Below are 18146 nucleotides of genomic sequence, written 5' to 3'. Positions count from 1 at the left end.
CGGTTTCTCCTCATTTTGAGTTGTTCCCCATCAGCAAATGAAGGCCCTGAAAACTTTATTTCATTTGAGTTGTTGTTGTCAACTCTACTTTGAGGCAGTAGCTCTCTTCCCTAGTCCTATTTTGAGTGCTTCCAAACCTGAGGGGCTCATCTTCCAGCACTGTATGTGATAATGTTTTCATATTCTGTGAGTATGTCACATGGTGTTTGGCTGTTATTCCTGAAGTTTTCAGTGGCTAAAATTCAGAAGTCTGTCTGAGTTTGGAAGCTCTGCTGCAACTTATCCACCATGGGTGACCTTGGTGGTATGTCTAATACCAGTGGCATAGCTTCCAGCATGACAGCAACACACAAGCCTGCCTACTACTGCCAACTGCTCTGAAAAGGGTCACATTAGAATGTCCTGAATAAAGTGGGGTGGGGGATATAAAATAAAACTCAGAATCATAAGAAAGACATGGCTTACTGTTCAGATAAACGCTGGTGGTATCCCCAAGGACTATGGTCCTTGGTCAACTTTCACATCTGGAAATGAGCTCACAGAAACGACCCAGTATTCAGCCAAACTATAAACAGGTCCATAAGAGAAGCAGTAGCACTAGAGAGATACTCGTATCTTAGAATAATCAACCATTTGAGATAAAAAAATGTAGGAAACAAGCAGGAATGGAAACCGGAAACACAAGGAGTAAGTGGAATAAGCAATGTTACACTGTGGTGATTGGAATCAATAACATAAAACAAAATGGGAAACTTGAATGAAAGACTGACTTGCTCTGTAAACCATCCAATTCAAAATAAAAAGTTAAAAAAAAAAGTAAGGGCAAAGCCCACAAGGGTCTCAGTGGGTGGAGCGTTGACTTCCTAGGTTCAAAGTCAGATTTTCACCAACTGGATTATGGGGTATGGAGCTGCAAATCATGTGTGCCAGGGGGATGTAATTAGAGTTGCTACCCAAAACTGAGGGGACAGGGCTGTCATGCCCAAGGGGGAAAACAGCAGTCTGCTGACACTGAGGAGGGATGGATTAGGAGAAAGTTGTTGTTAAGTGCTGTAGAGTCAGTTCTGACCCATAGTGACCCTGGGTAGGGTTTCCAAGGAGCGGCTGGTGAGTTTGAATCACCCACCTTGCAAGTTCAGTCACCAACTTTGCTGTTCAGTGTATTAACACACAGTGCCAAACCAGAGAATAGAGCTGCCCAAGGCCAAGGGGCCTCCATTCATAATCCAGAGAATATTGCCAGTACATATAGTCTAGAGGGCAGAGCCACTAACTAGGTGATTTTAGAGAACAGAGAATTGTTTTCAAGCCTATAGAGCTAATGTAATTTTTTCTGCTGGGTTTGGGATTGCTTGGTGCCTGTTACTGCTTTTCTCTCCCTGTAATTTCTTCCATTTGTGATGGAAATATCTGCATTGTCTGTTCCTGCATGTACTTTGGAAGTAGATAACTTATATTCTAGATTCATAGATGAAGAGGAATTTTGCCCTAGGATGGAATTTGGATTTGGAGTTGATTTAGGACTTTGGGGATGATATGGGATGAAAATGTTTTACATGTGGCAAAGATATGAATTTGGGGAGGTCAAAACAGTGGAATGTCATGGATTGAATTGTTTTTACTCCAAAATGTGGCCATGATTCTCTGTGGTTCAGCAATTGTGTGATGTAATTTGATACTTATGGTAAGGGAATTAGGATGGAATATAGTAGTGTAGTGGTTACCAATTCTAGCTGCTAACCTCAAGGTTGGCAGTTGAAAATACCAGCCATTCCATGGGAGAAAGATGAGGGTTTCTGCTCCCATAAAGATTAACAGCCTAGGAAACCCTGTGCAGGGTCGCTATGAGTCAGAACTGACTCCATAGTACTTGACAACAACAACAACAACAACGTAATACATTTACTCAGCTTATACATCCCTTATCTGGTGTAATGGGAGTTTCCCTGGGGTATGGTATGCTTTACCTGTTATCAAACAAATTAGGATATAACCTATATTCGGAAACTGGTCTAATTGTAAATTTAGATGGAATTTCAGAAACTGGATTTGGAACTTGTTAATGAATTGATTTCTAACACCACGTGACCTGGTGTGATTTCTAACACCACGTGACCTGGTGTGATAGCGTAGAACTCTTCTCCACTGGGTTTTGGAATCTGTTATCTTTAAGGGAGCATCGTGTTAGGTCTTTCTCCCTCAGAGCTGCTGACAGATTGAATTTCAGTTAGTAACCAAGTGCTTAACTGTTGTGCTACCAGGGCTGCTTGATTTGGATCTTAGAGCTAGTTAATGTAATAATGTAATCCTTTTATTGAGTTCAAAACTCATTTAATTAAAATTTCCTGCTTTTGAATTAGTAGAAATTTAAATTTTAGTTTTATTAATTTAGCATTAATAGGGAGTCCTGGTGTGGTGCTGTGAGCTAACACGTCAGACTGCAAAGTCGGTTTGAACTGCAAGGTCGGCGGTACAAGCTCACCAGCTGCTCCTTGGAAACTCTCTACAGGGTTGCTATGGGTTAGAATTGACTTGATGACATTTAACAACAACAATATTTGATTTAGTAGTTATAATCTGTAATTATGAGACGTGTTCCATGTATGTAGTATATATATGCTCAAATCCGATTGTGAAATCAATTATTATTGGTGTCTCCTAGGCAAGGTTCAGAAAGAGTTCAACTTTTTCTTAGGATTAGTTAAGAATTTCTCACACTTTGCCCATAGAACATATGTACATATGTAATAATTTAGCTGTATATATTTGTGTGTGTGTATATATATATATATACACACATATACACGTACACATACACATATATACACACACACACAGTAATATATATATTTATATGGTCCCGTAGGTTAATGCACAAGGTCAGTTGTTCTGACTCATCAGCCGCTCCTCGGAAACCCTATACAGGGTCGCTATGAGTTGGAACTGACTCGAGGGCACTTAATAACAATATACATATATATTGTTAGGTTGTTGTTAAGTGCCTTTGAGTCGGTTTCGACCCATAGCGACACTGTATAAGGTTTCCAAGGAGTGGCTGGTGAGCTTGAACTGCCAGCCTTGCAGTTTAAAAGGCTTTGTAGTCTGATACAGTAACCTACAGCGCCACACCAGGACTCCATAATTATATATATTCACACATAAACATACATATATATAGGAGCTCTGGTAGCATACTGGTTACGTACAAGTCAGACTGCTAAACTCAAGGTCAGCAGTTTGAAACTACCAGCTGTTCCACAGGAGAAAGATGACGCTTTCTGCTCCTGTAAAGATTTACAGCCTCAGAAACCATATGCAGGGTCACTATGAGTTGGAACTGACTCTATAACACACCACTGCCACCATACATATATACACATATATTGCTTTTAAATTATTTGCATGTGAAATTATTAACATCTATATTCTTGCAAACGTAAATTCTCTTCTCCCTATTTTTAGGCTCTTATAGTCAATGGAGCAAATCTGTCAGCTCAGGATGATCGTGGATGTAATCCTTTACATCTTGCTGCTACTCATGGACATTCTTTCACATTACAAATAATGCTCCGCAGTGGAGTGGTAAGGGATTCCTGTTAACATGTGAAAATGTGTGATTATGTAGATATAATAGCATTTGGCTGTCTGGTTATCAGCTGAGTTTTTAAATCCCGTATGCGGCTTTAAGGAACTAATTTGTTTTTCTTTGCTTGTTCATCTCTAAATATGGGAGCAGTAATTCAGTTGAACTTCAGAATAGTCAGATTACTTTCCCAAGAAAGTACTTGTGTAGGACCACACATTTCAGGGGCTTTAGGTTATTTGTATCAAATTTTTCTTAGTGGGAGGATTCTGAAACTACCAGAACATTTTTATTAAGAAGGTAATTGCAAATCTTTATAATTTTTCTTATTTCTGGCTGTTTTTTGTGCTTTTGTTTTGGTAATTTTTTAAATCTCATGCACTGTTATAAGAGAGATAAGAGAGACCCAATCTTCAAAGATGTAAATATTATACAGACTATTAATTCTTAAACAAAAGTAAACATAAGATAAATACAACCATAGATCACCCAGGTAAGGAAAATTAGACACCATGATGAGTTCCCAAAGTTCTTTCTCAGTGTTGTGACCTCTTAAAAGGCTCACGGGACAAAGGAAACCCCTACTGCAACCATGACTGAAGGCCCCAGCCATCAGTCACAACACTCTGGGCTATGGAAAGCAGGGAGGAGACTACTGCGGATAGGAAAGGTTACGATCTTTGGTTCTCAGGTATGACATCACAACTAGGCCACCAGTAAGGAGTGTGTCTAGGAATGTTCCTGCCAGTCCTGGTTGGGGGAAGTGTCCCCAGATCTACTTTTTTTTTAAAGAAAAGTTTTTATCGTGAATTGAGTGATAGTTTACATGGGAGAACATTGATTTTCACACTCATCCTATCATGTTTCATTTCATTGCAATGATTACAATCCTCTGTGCATCATCATTCAACAGTATTTGCTTCTATTCCCTCTGGGTTTTATGCATGTACACAAAAACACTCAGGAATATGTAATCATTTAAACAACCAAAGGGCACATTCTTCAAGCCTGCCTCTTGGCTGCCAACACACAGCCTTTCTCTTTCCATGAGTCTGGATTCCTCAGCTGCTCTATCTGTCCATGTCCTCATCTCCACCTCCATCTTTGGTGTTGGTGCTTCTCTGGATAGGGACCCACAGTCTGCTCATGCTCTTCTCCCTTGTTGGTCCTAGGGTCCTCTGTTCCTGGACTGTAAGATTAACTACTCCCTCCTTTTTGTTACAGAACTACTACCTTTACAGTTGAGACAGTTGCAATGAGTCATGATAACAGTTACTCACTGTTGAATCATTAGAATCTTATTACCATCTCCTTTCACCAGACCCATCAAGAAAACTGGTCAGTGGGGATTCCACCTTCACCCGCACACTTTGAAACTAAACTCCCTCTTGAAAATTTGTAAGCTAGTCACTTCATGCCTAAACCTACTTTTAAATATTGTGTTTCTAATTCTGGTGGTTTAGTTATCAGAGGTGCATGAGCCACTCGAGAAAAATTGGCATCTGAACACTTACCTGTTTACAACATGAAATTAAGCTCTGCCTGGCTGGAGTCAGTCACAGGCAAAAAAGACTTCAGGTTTTATGTTATACAGCAGTGCTAATTTAGAAAATGATTCCTGTCTCTAAATTTCATTTATTCATCACAATATTTATTTTAACATTACCTTGGCAAAAACAACTTCTTTTAAGAACGAAATTACCAATTTTGAGGACATTATACTAAGAATTAAGGAACTCTGGTAATATCAAGGTCAGCAGTTCGAAACTACCAGTTGTTCCATGGGATAAAAATGAGACTTTCTGCTCCATAAGGATTTACATCCTTGGAAACTATATACAGGGTTGCTATGAGTTGGAACCGACTCCACAGCATACAATCACCACCACCACACTAAGAATTGGAGTCCTGGTGTGGCTCTGTAGGATAAAGCATTGGACTACAAGGTCAGTTTGAACCACAAGTCCATGGTTCAAAGCTACTCTTCAGAAACCATATGTAGGGTTGCCTTGGGTTGGACCAACTCTACAACACTTAAAACAACAGCAATATGCTAAGAACTTATGATTTTATAGTTCGAAGAAACAGTGGAAAACCTTTGATTTCTTCAAAACTCTTTGTACTCTCAAAGATGTGAATTAATCACTTAATACATCTTTCTTATGGGTCAGGAAACTGCACTCAGCAAAATGACTCGTTAAATTTCTTTTTACAAAGCTATTTTATATGACTGCATTTTATAAAAATAGCTATTTTATAAAATTTCACTGCTGTCTTTTTAGTGCATATATTCAAACTAATGGTTGCTATTTAAACTTTTGTCAGGCCCACTTTATCTGACAAAGTTAGTGTTTGCCTTTAAGTTTTAAGCATCACCTCTGTCTCTTATTTGGAGAGTTCAACTGCTGGGCTTAATGGTTTCTTTACAAAATGGCAAGAAACTGACTCCTTGTGAATGCCACTTTAGGATCCCAGCGTGACTGATAAAAGAGAATGGAAGCCTGTGCATTATGCAGCTTTTCATGGGAGGCTTGGCTGCTTGCAACTTCTAGTTAAATGGGGATGTGGCATAGAAGATGTGGACTACAATGGAAACCTTCCAGGTATGCAACAAAAGTAAATATTTTGGGATTTTCATTGATGTAAACTTTTAAATGTGTGCATGTTTAAGGAATTTAAAATATCATCATTCAGTTAGTCCTTCAAAATTAAAGTAGTAAAATGTTAACATGTATGTTTTTCATCATAAATCTTACAATATGTCATTGTTGTGTACTGTCTAGTTGGTTCTGACTCATAGTGACGCTTGATAGGATTTTCCAAGAGTGACTGGTGAGTTTGAACTGCCAATCTTTTGTTTAAGTCCAGTGCTTATCTTGCTGTGCCACCAGAGCTCAACATGTTGTATGCCCATCTCAAATTTTGCTGTTTGCTTTTGTACATGATTTTGTTTTGTTTTCTGGAACTCTATATCAATGAAAGAGGAACTGGCTAGATTAAATTTGTAGACTTTTTTTCCTAGCAGTTGTTTCCTTCATTTCCTGTGTAGTTACTTTCCGATGTCCTCTCTATCTGACCCACATACTCCTTTTTTTTTTTTTTTTTTAAACAGTATGAATGTATAAACAGAATACAAGCGCATTTGAATTCATTTTCTAACTGCCATTGTTTAGCCTGCAATCAACTGGCTAGTTGAAAAACACGCTCTCTTTTTCTAAGAAGTAACATTATGAGGCAGCATGCATTAAGGCTGAAGGGGATGATGTAGAAAGTAAATGCTGTAGAAATTCAGGTAACAGTGAGGTTAGAATGAGGGTTTGTGAAAATTCTTGAATTTTATCATAAAGGAATCTTAAGACCTAAACAAAATGAAGGAGAAGGTCCGGCAGAAGGGTATGAACATGTCTGCTCAAGTCACTTTGCTATTTACCACTCCATGGATCCCAAGGAAGCTCTGATTCCTTAGCCTGGCATGCAAGAGCCTTCATCATTTGGTTTTTATTTACCTTCTTGGCTTCATCTCTCATCCCTTCACACTTCTTTCTGGGATCCTTTTGCTTTCTTTTCTTCTATCCTTTAGTGAGGGTCTATTGCTATAAGCTCTCAATATTTTTCTACCTGAAAAATACTCTGTTTTTCACTAGTTCATTTTCAAATACTTTTTTTTTTAAAGTAAAAGTTAAAATTGAAATTTAACATGCATGCATACAGAAAAGTGCCCAATTCAAGTGTACAAATCATTGGATTTTCACAAATTAATGTTTCTCTGTAATCACCCTTTAGTCCAGAAATAGACTGTTACTAGCCCTCAAGTAGAATGTGGCATTAGGATTGAAAGAAGACTCATTAACCACCTGCAGTATGCAGGTAACGTGGCTTTGTTTGTTGAAAGTGAACAGGACTTGAAGCACTGATAAAAATCAAAGTCTACAGCCTTCAATACAGATTATACCTCAACGTAAAGAAAACAAATTTCATCACAACTGGACCAATAAACAACATCATAATACACATAGAAAATATTAGAGTTACCCAGGATTTAACTTTTTGGGGATTCACAATTAACATCCATGGGAGTAGCAGTCAAGAAAATAAAGGACATTACTGCACAGAGCGAATCTACTGCAAAAGACCGCTTTAAAGTGTTTAAGGTGTGCCTGACCCAACAAGCCATGGCATTGTCAGTCACCTCTGAAGTACGTGAGAGCAGAGCAGTAAATAAAAAAGACCGAAGAAGAATTGATGCATTTGTATTTGGTGTTGATGAAGAACATTGAATATGCCATGGACTTCCCGAAGAGCAAACAAATTGGTGTTGGAGGAAGTACAGTCAGAATGCCCTTAAAAGTGGAGGGTTGCGAGACTGCATGTCACATACTCTGCACATGTCATCAGGACAGGTCAGTCCCTAGAGAAGGACATCATGATTGGTAAAGTAAAAGACCTGTGAAGATGAAGAAGATCTCAGCAAGATAGATTGACACAGTGGCTGCAACACTGGGTTCAAACAGCAAGGCCTGTGAGAATGGAGTTGCACCTGGCAGTGTGTCATTTCGTTAGACATAGTGTTACTGTGGAAGAGAACCGACTAGACGGTACCTACAAAGAACAACACTCAAGTTTCCCTCATGTCTCCTTCCAGTAGCTGCCACCGTCCAAAGTTAATCACTACCTTGACTTCTAGCCAGGACTTCAAACCTGTTGGTTTTGGTGTGACCCCCTTCCTGAGAATTTACATTTCTACCCCAGATAATACTGAATTAGCATCTGGATCCAGTTTAATGTTTGGTTTTCATGGGACTGTACAGTTATTGTTATTCTTGTTAAGTGCCACCGAGTCGGTTATGACTCATAGCGATCCTGTAAAGAGTTTCCAAGGAGTGACTGGTAGGTTTGAACTGCCGACCTTGAGGTTAGCAATACAGTGCTTTTTCTACAGTAGTACACACACTAGGACTCCGGAGTTCTGGTGTGGCGCTGTGTGTTAATGCACCAGACTGCAAAGCTGTTTGAACTGTAAAGTCGGCAGTTCAAGCTCACCAGCTGCTCCTTGGAAATCCTATACAGGGTCACTACCGACTTGACAGTACTTAACAACATCAGCAACAACACTAGGACTCCACTTCGGTGAGTAGTGACTGGAATCTAAAAAGTTCATGAGTGACCATCTAAGGTGCAGCTATGGTATGTCCATCTCCATGGGAAAGAAGAGACAGGAAAGTTGAAGATGCTTAGAAACAATTAGTCCAGTGGACTAATGGACCTCAGGAGCATCAGTCGTAAGCTCTAATGCAGGCTTAAAAAGGATTCTTAAAATATTTCAGGGATTAGGGTGGAAATGGGAAATGGTAAAGTTGGTGTGTGTGCTTAGTTGACTATTTTCATCCAGGCTTTTTGCCATATAGTAAAAATTAAGAAATGATTATAGAAAATTTACTGATTCATTAATGATAAAAACAACATCATTCATATATGCATAATGACTACTTTGATAAGGTCGCTATGGGTTGGGAACCGACTTGATGGCACCTAATGGCAATAAGGGGGTTGTTGTTGTTAAGTGCCGTCGAGTCGGTTCCGACCCATAGCGACCCTGTACAAGGTTTCCAAGGGTGTAAATCCTTACGGGAGTAGAAAGCCTCATCTTTCTCCTGCGGAGCGGCTGGTACTTTCGAACTGCTGACCTTCAGGTTCGCAGCCCGATTCGTAACCAACGAGATGGATCGGCCAGGTGACATCATTGATGGCGTCAAGTGTGGTGGCGGTAGTGAGGTTGGCCCAGGATCGGACATTGTTTCGTTCTGCTGTGCATGGGGTCGCTATGAGTCGGTTCCGACTCGATGGCACCTGACAACAACAACAACAATGGCAATAACAACATTTATGTAACAAGCATTTTCTCATGTTTGACTATATATTGTATAGTTGGGATTTCCGTTTTTAAGAACAACTTCTTGGGCTTACTCTTTGGGGACCCTCAGCTGGTCTGTCTATACTCACAGCAAGTGATTTCATCATCTGGTTTGGTATGACGAGAAGGTTGCCTGAGTAAGAAGATGCAGGCTGGGAAAAAGGTCCTTTCTACTTGATTTCTATTGTATGGGATGGGGATAATCATCTCCCTGGAAGAGTAGAGCCAATGTGTTATTTCTCTTCTCAAGTTATTCTAATTTCTATTAAAAACATTTCTCCCCTCTTTGTCTGTAGTTCATTTAGCAGCCATGGAAGGCCACCTTCACTGTTTTAAATTCCTGCTTAGTAGAATGAGCAGTGTAACACAAGCATTAAAAGCCTTTAATGATACTGGAGAAAATGTACTGGACCTAGCCCAAAGGTTCTTTAAACACAACATCTTGCAGTTTATCCAGAGGGCTGAATATAAAGGAAATGATCCAGAAGATCAGGAAAGTAAGTAATAAATCTGAAGTGTTTTAGCATATATTAAACAGAATCAATAACAAAGGAGAATATAAAGGTCATAAGACAAATGTTATATTAAATTTATTACATACCATCGTCCACACATTCTTCCAGAGTCTTTATTTTTATGTTTTAATATTTTAGTGACAAGTATAAAGAAATTAACTTCATAAACACTTTATCAAAATGAAGTATTATAGCTACTGTTGTTCTCTCCCCAATAGTGTTCCCTTTTCTTCTCTATCAGAGATTAACTGTTACTTTGGATTTATCATCTCATTCTTTGGTTTTCTTTGTCACATTGTTGCAGTTGTTGGTAAGTGCCATCAAGTCAGTTGCAACTCATAGTGACCCATATAGAGTTTCCAAGGAGCAATAGGTGGTTTGAACTGCCGACTTTACGGTTAGCAGTCCAGTGCTTATCCTGCAGTGCCACACCAGGATTCCTTATATATATCCACAAAATCATACCGAAAATATGTAGTGTTTTTATGTGTGTGTGTATATATATGTGTGTTTTTCTTATAACAAAGAAATCCTTTTAAAAGTCACTGTCTGAAATGACAGGGAAGCTTATTTATTTTATGGATTAGAGAGTGAATCTTCTTCTGTGTAGTTATTCAACTACTTACTATCTTCCATGCTCTTTCTAGTTGTTGCTAATCCAGCTAGCAGTGGAGAGGATGGTAGAAATTTCTAAGGTTGAAGTTGCCCTCTCACTTTTGCTAACATTCCATTGGAAAGAGCAACACCTAACTACAAGAAAGTCTGGAGAATTCAATAACTAGCTTTAAAGCCTCATCCTAACTGCAACTCTATTAGTATCAAAGAAAGAAGAATTTGATGGACAACTGGCAGACTTTGCAGCACTAAAAAATTTCATAGAAAGGGCATAAAGTTGAAATACCCTTCTGTGATTTGCTGTTTTGTTTTTGTTTTTTTAAAATATTTTTTGTTATTCATTAGGTTGAAATATACATCCTAGTTTGTTCTTTTAAGTGTTGTATGCACTCTAATCTACAAAAGCCATTATTTATTTCTTCTCCATCTTGACAATTACGTTTCTTAACAATTTTTCACTATTATAATGAACGTAGTAATAGACATTCTTGTCTGTATTTCCTTTTGCACATGTGTTAACCTAATTTAAGGGGCTTGCCTTCTGTACTCTAGTTAAGAATAACTTCGAGTTATGCAGATTTAAGCACAGCAAAGTTTTATTTGTAACAAGTAAGGAGACAGGTAGGTTATTCTTCAAGCACTGCCTTTGTGAACAGAGAATTCAGGAAGTGTTTAAGCTTTCAGTGGACAGAGGCATGCATCATTGTTGTTATTAAGTGCTGTTTAATCAGTTCTGACTCATAGAGACCCCTTTATAGGGTTTCAGAGGAGTGGCTGACCTTGTCATTCAAACTGACCTTGAGATTGAATGCTTACACTATGGCACCACACTAGGACTCTTGCTTTACATTGTTGTAGTTGTTAAGTACCGTCATTCGGCTCCAACCCATAGTGATCCTGTATAGAGTTTCCTATGAGCAGCTAGTGAGCTTGAACCACCAACCTTGAAGTTCAAACTGACTTTGCAGTGCAGCACCTTAACTCACAGTGCCATACCAGGCCTCCTGATTTACTTTGAAGTAGAATTCCATAATGGGATTATTGTTGTTAAGTGCCCACGAGTCGGTTCTTACTCAAAGCGATTTTATGTGTATAGAGTTTCTGAGGAGCTGCCGGTGGGTTTGAACTAATCGTCCAGTGGTTATCCTATAGCACCATACCAGGACCCTATATAGTATACCATATAAATAGATACTGCTACATTTAACAAAAATGTTACAGAAATTTATATTCTCATCAGCAGTGTTGATGAGGATTTAAAGAAATTAATATTCACTATTGAGTCCTGGTGTGGCACTGTAAGATAAACGCTGGATCACCAGATCAGTTTGAACCACAAGGTCGATGGTTCAAACCCACCAGTAGCTCCTTGGAAATCCTGTACAGGGTCATTAGGAGTCGTAATCTACTCGATGGCATTCAACAACAACAACAACAACAATATTCAGTATAAATTACACTTAAATTTTTGCCAATCTTTTGGATATAAAGAGGTTTACTTGAATTCTGATTTACATTTTCTTGATTACTAATGAGGTTAACTATTCTTTCATAAAATAAATATTATAGTTTTCTATGGAGAGTGCAGTGTCTCCATGTAATTAACACTGGACCTCAAACCACACACTGGCTCTTTGAGTCTGCCAGCCACCCACAGGAGAAAGATAAGATTTTCTGTTCCAGCAAAGATTTAAAAGTCTTAGAAACCCTATATAGGGTCCATGAGTTGGAACGGATGGTATGGTAATTAACAACAGAAGCAACAAAAATTTTTCCATTCCCTGAATTGCCTGCCGATATCTTTACTTTTCTTCTATGAAATTTACACTTTGTCCTATTTTAAATCATTTGTCTGAGTTTTTCTATGTATCCTTTTAAAAAAACTTTTTATAGTGAATTGAGTGAAGGTTTACAGACCAGATCATCAGTGCCACATTCAACAAATAATGCACTTCATGTCATTACAATGATTGCAGTCCTTTCCATGTACCATCAGTTAGCAGTATTTACCTCTGTTCACTTTAACTCTTGCCCCCTTCCCTGTGTCTTCCACTACCTTCTTCATCTTTCCTGTTCCAGTCTCCCTCTAAATGGTCATGATATTTTCAAATGGGCATATATCCTGTATAGAAGCTACAGTTTATTTAGAGTCCTTATTTCTGAGATTGTCACATAAAGTAGAGGAAGCAGTGATAGTTTTGCTTTTTAAATATTTTGTTACATGACCTAGAATATTTTATTGATCTAACTCTTCATGCAAAAGTCAAACATTTATTGGAACTTAAATATATGTAAGAAATGATGTCAGGCAGGTACACTATGTGTGTTATATTTCTAAATTGGGTTCCTATAATTTTCCTTGAAAACTAGCAAAATCAGATGTTTTTGATGGAACATATTATCTTAAGCTCTAAGCACCTACATGAAAGAATATCTGCTAAGGGTTACAATTGACAATGTATACTGCTAGTTTAAATTTAAACACACTCATATTCCTGATTTCTTTGAATGAAAATAACCCCAAAATGATAAAAATTAATTACTAATTGGTAATAATTGATTGCTATTAACTATGACAATTTTCCATTGATAATACTTTATGTACAATAATTTTTAAATAGAAAAAATCTCATTCAAGTTTTGAAGTTATTTATATAAACATTGGCTATCTTTGAATTACAAAGTGCTAGACCTAGAAGGATCCTTAGTGGTCAGTATGTTTAAGGTTTTTCTTTTCCTAGAGAAGAAACTGAGGCTTAGATAGAACTTACTTTTCTAGCCTACATAGGAGCAGATGAAGAAGTAGAAACTGATTAGTGTCCGGGCCTATAAGGCCGTGTATCCATCCTTATATCCATTACACATAGTGGCTGTACTCATGCTATGTGCCAGACCCTACTAGGTATTTAAATGCACATGATCTCATTTAATCCTTGCATTGATTTTTTTTTTTTTTTAAAGGTTGTACTTAGATACTCGTAAATGGTTTCAAAAAGGGGTGGTTTTCCTGCTTAGCTTTTTGATGATAGTGTTAATTTGCCTTTTGATTATTACTTCGGATCTCTTCTATTTCTAAATTCCTTCCTGAGCTTCTACTGACTCCCCTTTATGGTATTAGTACCTATTGCTACTTTTAGACTCATTCATTTATTTTTAGGAGGCAATTTGAAGTGGTGATGAAAAACAGGAGTGAAGTCAAATCAGTTTTGGCTGTACCTCTTATTAAGTGATACTGGACTAGTCTTTCAATCTTTCTGAACTTCATTTTTCTTATCTGTAAAAATGGGAATAAATTATCAGAAGTGGTTATGTGAGGTAGTGCTTACAGTGCCTGGCATTCAGTAAGGGCTCAATTGTTGTTAAGTGCTGTTGAGACAGTTGTAACTCATAGAACCCTGTGTATAGCGTTTCTAAGGAGCAGTTGCTGGCTTTGAACTGTCCAAACAGTCCAGTGCTGATTCTGTAGTGTCATACCAGAAGTCCCAGGGCTCAGTAATGTAGTTACAATCATTAAGAAATTTTAAAAAGCACCGATTCTATGCCAGACACTAGGTTAGGTTCTTTTATTCATTCGTGTGTGCAGACATGCATGCAGACACACACACACACTTGACTGCTGCTTGTTTATTTGTCTTCCTTCATTATTCATGGTTAAAGAAGTGGTCTGTGGAAATGCACGTCTTGAGACCAAGTGTGCCTTCATACAAAGAACTGAAATGTACTGTCCTTATTTGTTTTGTAGGATGCCTGGTGGCACAATGATTAAAACACTGCTGCTAACCAATAGGTTGGCACTTCAAGCCCACCAGTCATTTCACAGAAGGATGAGGCAGTCTGCTTCCTTAAAGCTATACAGCTTTGGAAACCCTATGGCTCAGTTCTGCTCTGTCCTATAAGGTTGCTATGGCTGAAATTTAACTTGAGGAAGGGTTTTTTGTTTGTTTGTTTGTTTTTGTGTGTGTGAGTGTTTGTGTGTTTTATAGTGGTATGAGGAAAAAAGGGACTATGGTTAAAACTAGTTCTGGCCCAGTACTTCTGGTATGTTGGAAGTCCTGATGGAAGACAGGGCTACATAGTTAATAACTAATCTTATTTCATGATTCTCAAATTACTTGTTATTGTATCAACTGAAGTGATTCTAATATAACAGTCCCACTGGTGTGTTGCTGTAGGATAAGGACTGGACTTCTAACAACGAGATGGCTGGTTCAAACCCGCTAGACGCTCCTCAGCAACTGTATACAGTGTCGTCATGAGTTGGAATTGACTCAGCAGCATACAACAACAACAACCGTTCTTGAGATAATAGTAATACCTGAAATTTGTGACTGCTAAAAGTGGGGTTGGGGAAGCTTTCTTTTGCCAAAATTTATTACATCTTTCACGGGCCATACAAAATTATCAACTTAAAAATTAGCCTGTTGTATTTAGTTAAACATTTAATTAGCTCACTCCAAATGTGATGGCTCCAATGTGATGGCTATGCAGGGTCGCTGTGAGTCGGAACTGACAGGATGGCATGTAACAACAATAATGTAATGGCTGAAGTCCTGGTGTGGCATTGTGGGATAAAACACTGGATTACAATGTTTTCAGTATGAACAGCAGGATCAGTGGTTCAAACTCACCAGCCGCTCCTCAGAAACTCTGTACAGGGTCTCTGAGTAGGAACAACTTGACAGCACATAACAACAACAACAACAATGTGATGACTGCAACTACAGTTGCCTTGGCAGGGATCTTATATGGCTCTTGGACCAGATGTTCCCCAGCCCTGGCTTAAAGGCAGGCGAATGAATGAACGTACATGTTTATTGAAGTGCCAAATTTTTTTATATATATTTTTTTATTCATAGCTTTAGCATTTCCAGGTCATGTGGCTGCCTTTAAGGGTGATTTAGAAATACTAAAGAAATTAGTAGACGATGGAATAATCAATATTAATGAACGTGACAATAATGGATCTACTCCTATGCATAAAGGTGAGTTACTATGATTCTTTGTTTTTAAGTTCTGTCATTATAGCTGCTGACTTATTTACCTTTTTTTATTTTAGTTTTTATTGTGAATTATTTGATAGTTTACATGGGAGAACATTAGCTTTACATTCATCCTATTGAATTTCGTTTCATTGCAATGATTACAACCCCTTCTATGCATTATCAAATAACCAAAGAGTACACCCGTAAGCGTGCCCCCCAGCCGACAACACACAGTCCCTCTTCCTCCCTGAGTCCAGACTCCCCAGCTGCTCCATCTCTACATGTCATTGTCTTTGCCTCCATCTCTGGTGTCACTATTTCTTTGGGTAGGGTCCCACACTCCACTCTTCTCTCTTGATGGTCCCAGGGACCTCTGCTCCTGTACTGCAAAGTCAACCACTCCCCTCCTTTTGCTACAAAACGTCTACCTTTACATTTTCAACCCTCACCATCAGTCCTGATAGCAATTATTTACTATTGAACCACAAGAGTCTTATCCCCATATCCTTTTATCAGCCCCATCCAGACAGGTTGGAAACCACTCAGTGGAGATTCTATCTTCCCCCACACCCTCTGGAACTAGGCTCCCTCTTGAAAGCTTGTAAGCCAGTCACTTCTTGCCTTTGTAGCTTCCCCTACCTCCCTTTGGGTAGCCAATGTCTAAGTTGCCCATCTCTGTCAATGCTACATACTGAAGCAGTGGGAATGATCCTTGCTGTAAAGATTTGTTCCCTCTTTTGAGCTACTACATCCATAACTATAACATGAATTCATCAAATTGTAGCAGATTACTCTTTTCTTTCCGTTTCTTTCTTCTTCTAGTCAAGTTCTGATCATCCACCCATTGAAGCCAAGTCAAGTGGGTACTATCTGCAAGTATGGGGGTTTTTGTGCATCTCCCCTCACGTGATATCAACTGGATGCTTCACTCTCTGCTCTAGTCCTCTGTGGCCATGTCACTGTCTCTGGGCCCAGGAGTCCCCAGGTCTTGCCATACTGCTGGCTGACCATGTCTCAATATGGGTTCAAGGAGTCTATTGAGCATGGTTGGACTTAGCTCACAACTTAATTGCTGTTTTTCTCCCCACTTCCTCTGATCGGTGACCAATGTGGTCACCAGCCACACCACATGCCTGCTCTTGTATTCTCCTTGAGTCTTAGTCTTGGAAGGGGGTTTTCCCTGAGAAGACCCGACCACTTTCCTTCATAGCTCCCGGGACTTATTTACCTTCTAAAGCAATTGTTCATCAAAAACATACAGCAATGAAAATATTTTTTCTGATCCCGTAAGTAGTGTAAATTTCTGTTATATTTGCATAGTGCTTAATTTTCAATTTAAGTGTGCTGTCAGATAATTCACACATTATGAAATTTTAGGGCAATTTCAGTGAAATTCTATTGTAACAATGTTGTTATCTTTAATTGCTGTTTGGTGCCGTCAGTCGGCACTACTCATAGCAACCCTATGCAACATGAAAACGGAACACTGTCAGATCCTGTGCCACCGTCACAACCACACAGTGGCTATACTTGAGGCCATTCCTGTTGCCACTGTGCCAATCCATCTTGTTGGGACTCTTCCTCTTTTTTTGCTGACCTGCCACTTTACACAGTTTGATGTCCTTCTCAAGGGATTGACCCCTCCTGGTAATATGCCAGTTGACCATGGCATCCCCTGAGACTATGGTCCTGAATGCTCAGGCCCAGCAAATCATTCCCTCGAGGTAGCTGGTAATGTTTAAGAAGTTTCATAATTTGTTCCCTGCAATCAATCCTCATGGAAGTAGCAGTCAAGGAATCAAATGTTAAAGAACAAACAAGATGGCAGATCGGGTAGAAGTGCAGTGAGGAGCTCTGTCAGCAACAACACAGAACGCCAAACCAAGCAAGCTCAGGGGGTGGTGCCAGAACTCTGAACCACTTATTAAGGAATGTTTAGCAGGTTGGAAGGCTTACAGCTAGGAGAATTGGTAGCAGAAGCAAGAAATCCATTGCTTTCTAATTTAAGACGCTCAGCTGTTCCTGGAGCTGCCATCTTGGGCAAGACCAAGCAGGTGAAGGATCAGAGCAGACGTGGATGCCTGACAGAACCGCAGAGTTAAAGGAAGAAGAGTGAAAAGGGAAGCCCATCTCCTGATCACATCTACATAGAGGCAATCAGAAAGTATAAGAAATACCAAAACACACACCCATCTAAGTATTAAGGCCACAGATAACTTCTGAATATGCCTCCAAAACAGAAACAAATGACCATATCAGCACATGTCCAGAAATGAGATAAAGTGACTGAGGCAAATGAGCTGGAAGTAGACCTCCACTACATACTGGAAGATGGACAAGCTTTGGAAATGCCTGAGAAGGAATTCAGAAAAATGATAATAAAATGTATCAAAATACGTTACAATGGAGTTGAGAAAAATAAGGCAGAAGTCAGGAAAGTGCTACAGGAATAATCAAATAAGATAGATACAGCATTGGAAACAATTCAAAACCTATAGAAAGTGGTCCAAACGATTAATAATAGAATATCAGAAATGGAC

The 18146-nt window shown here is 38.9% G+C and overlaps 1 protein-coding gene across 1 annotated transcript in view; it reads left to right on the top strand.

The window, feature by feature from the left end:
• ANKRD42 (ankyrin repeat domain 42) overlaps positions 1-18146 on the top strand; it is a 66791-nt gene that overhangs the window by 23138 nt on the left and 25507 nt on the right. The window contains exons 4-7 of the mRNA XM_006864975.1: positions 3463-3582; positions 6051-6186; positions 9791-9991; positions 15481-15606. Of these exons, the coding sequence (XP_006865037.1) occupies positions 3463-3582; positions 6051-6186; positions 9791-9991; positions 15481-15606 (583 nt within the window). The remainder of the gene's footprint in view (positions 1-3462; positions 3583-6050; positions 6187-9790; positions 9992-15480; positions 15607-18146) is intronic.

The sequence above is a fragment of the Chrysochloris asiatica genome, unplaced genomic scaffold (assembly GCF_000296735.1).
Source record: "Chrysochloris asiatica unplaced genomic scaffold, ChrAsi1.0 scaffold00074, whole genome shotgun sequence".
Taxonomy (NCBI): Eukaryota; Metazoa; Chordata; class Mammalia; order Afrosoricida; family Chrysochloridae; genus Chrysochloris; species Chrysochloris asiatica.
Note: the sequence above shows the minus strand (reverse complement) of the source record. Positions and strands in the feature narration are given on the sequence as shown.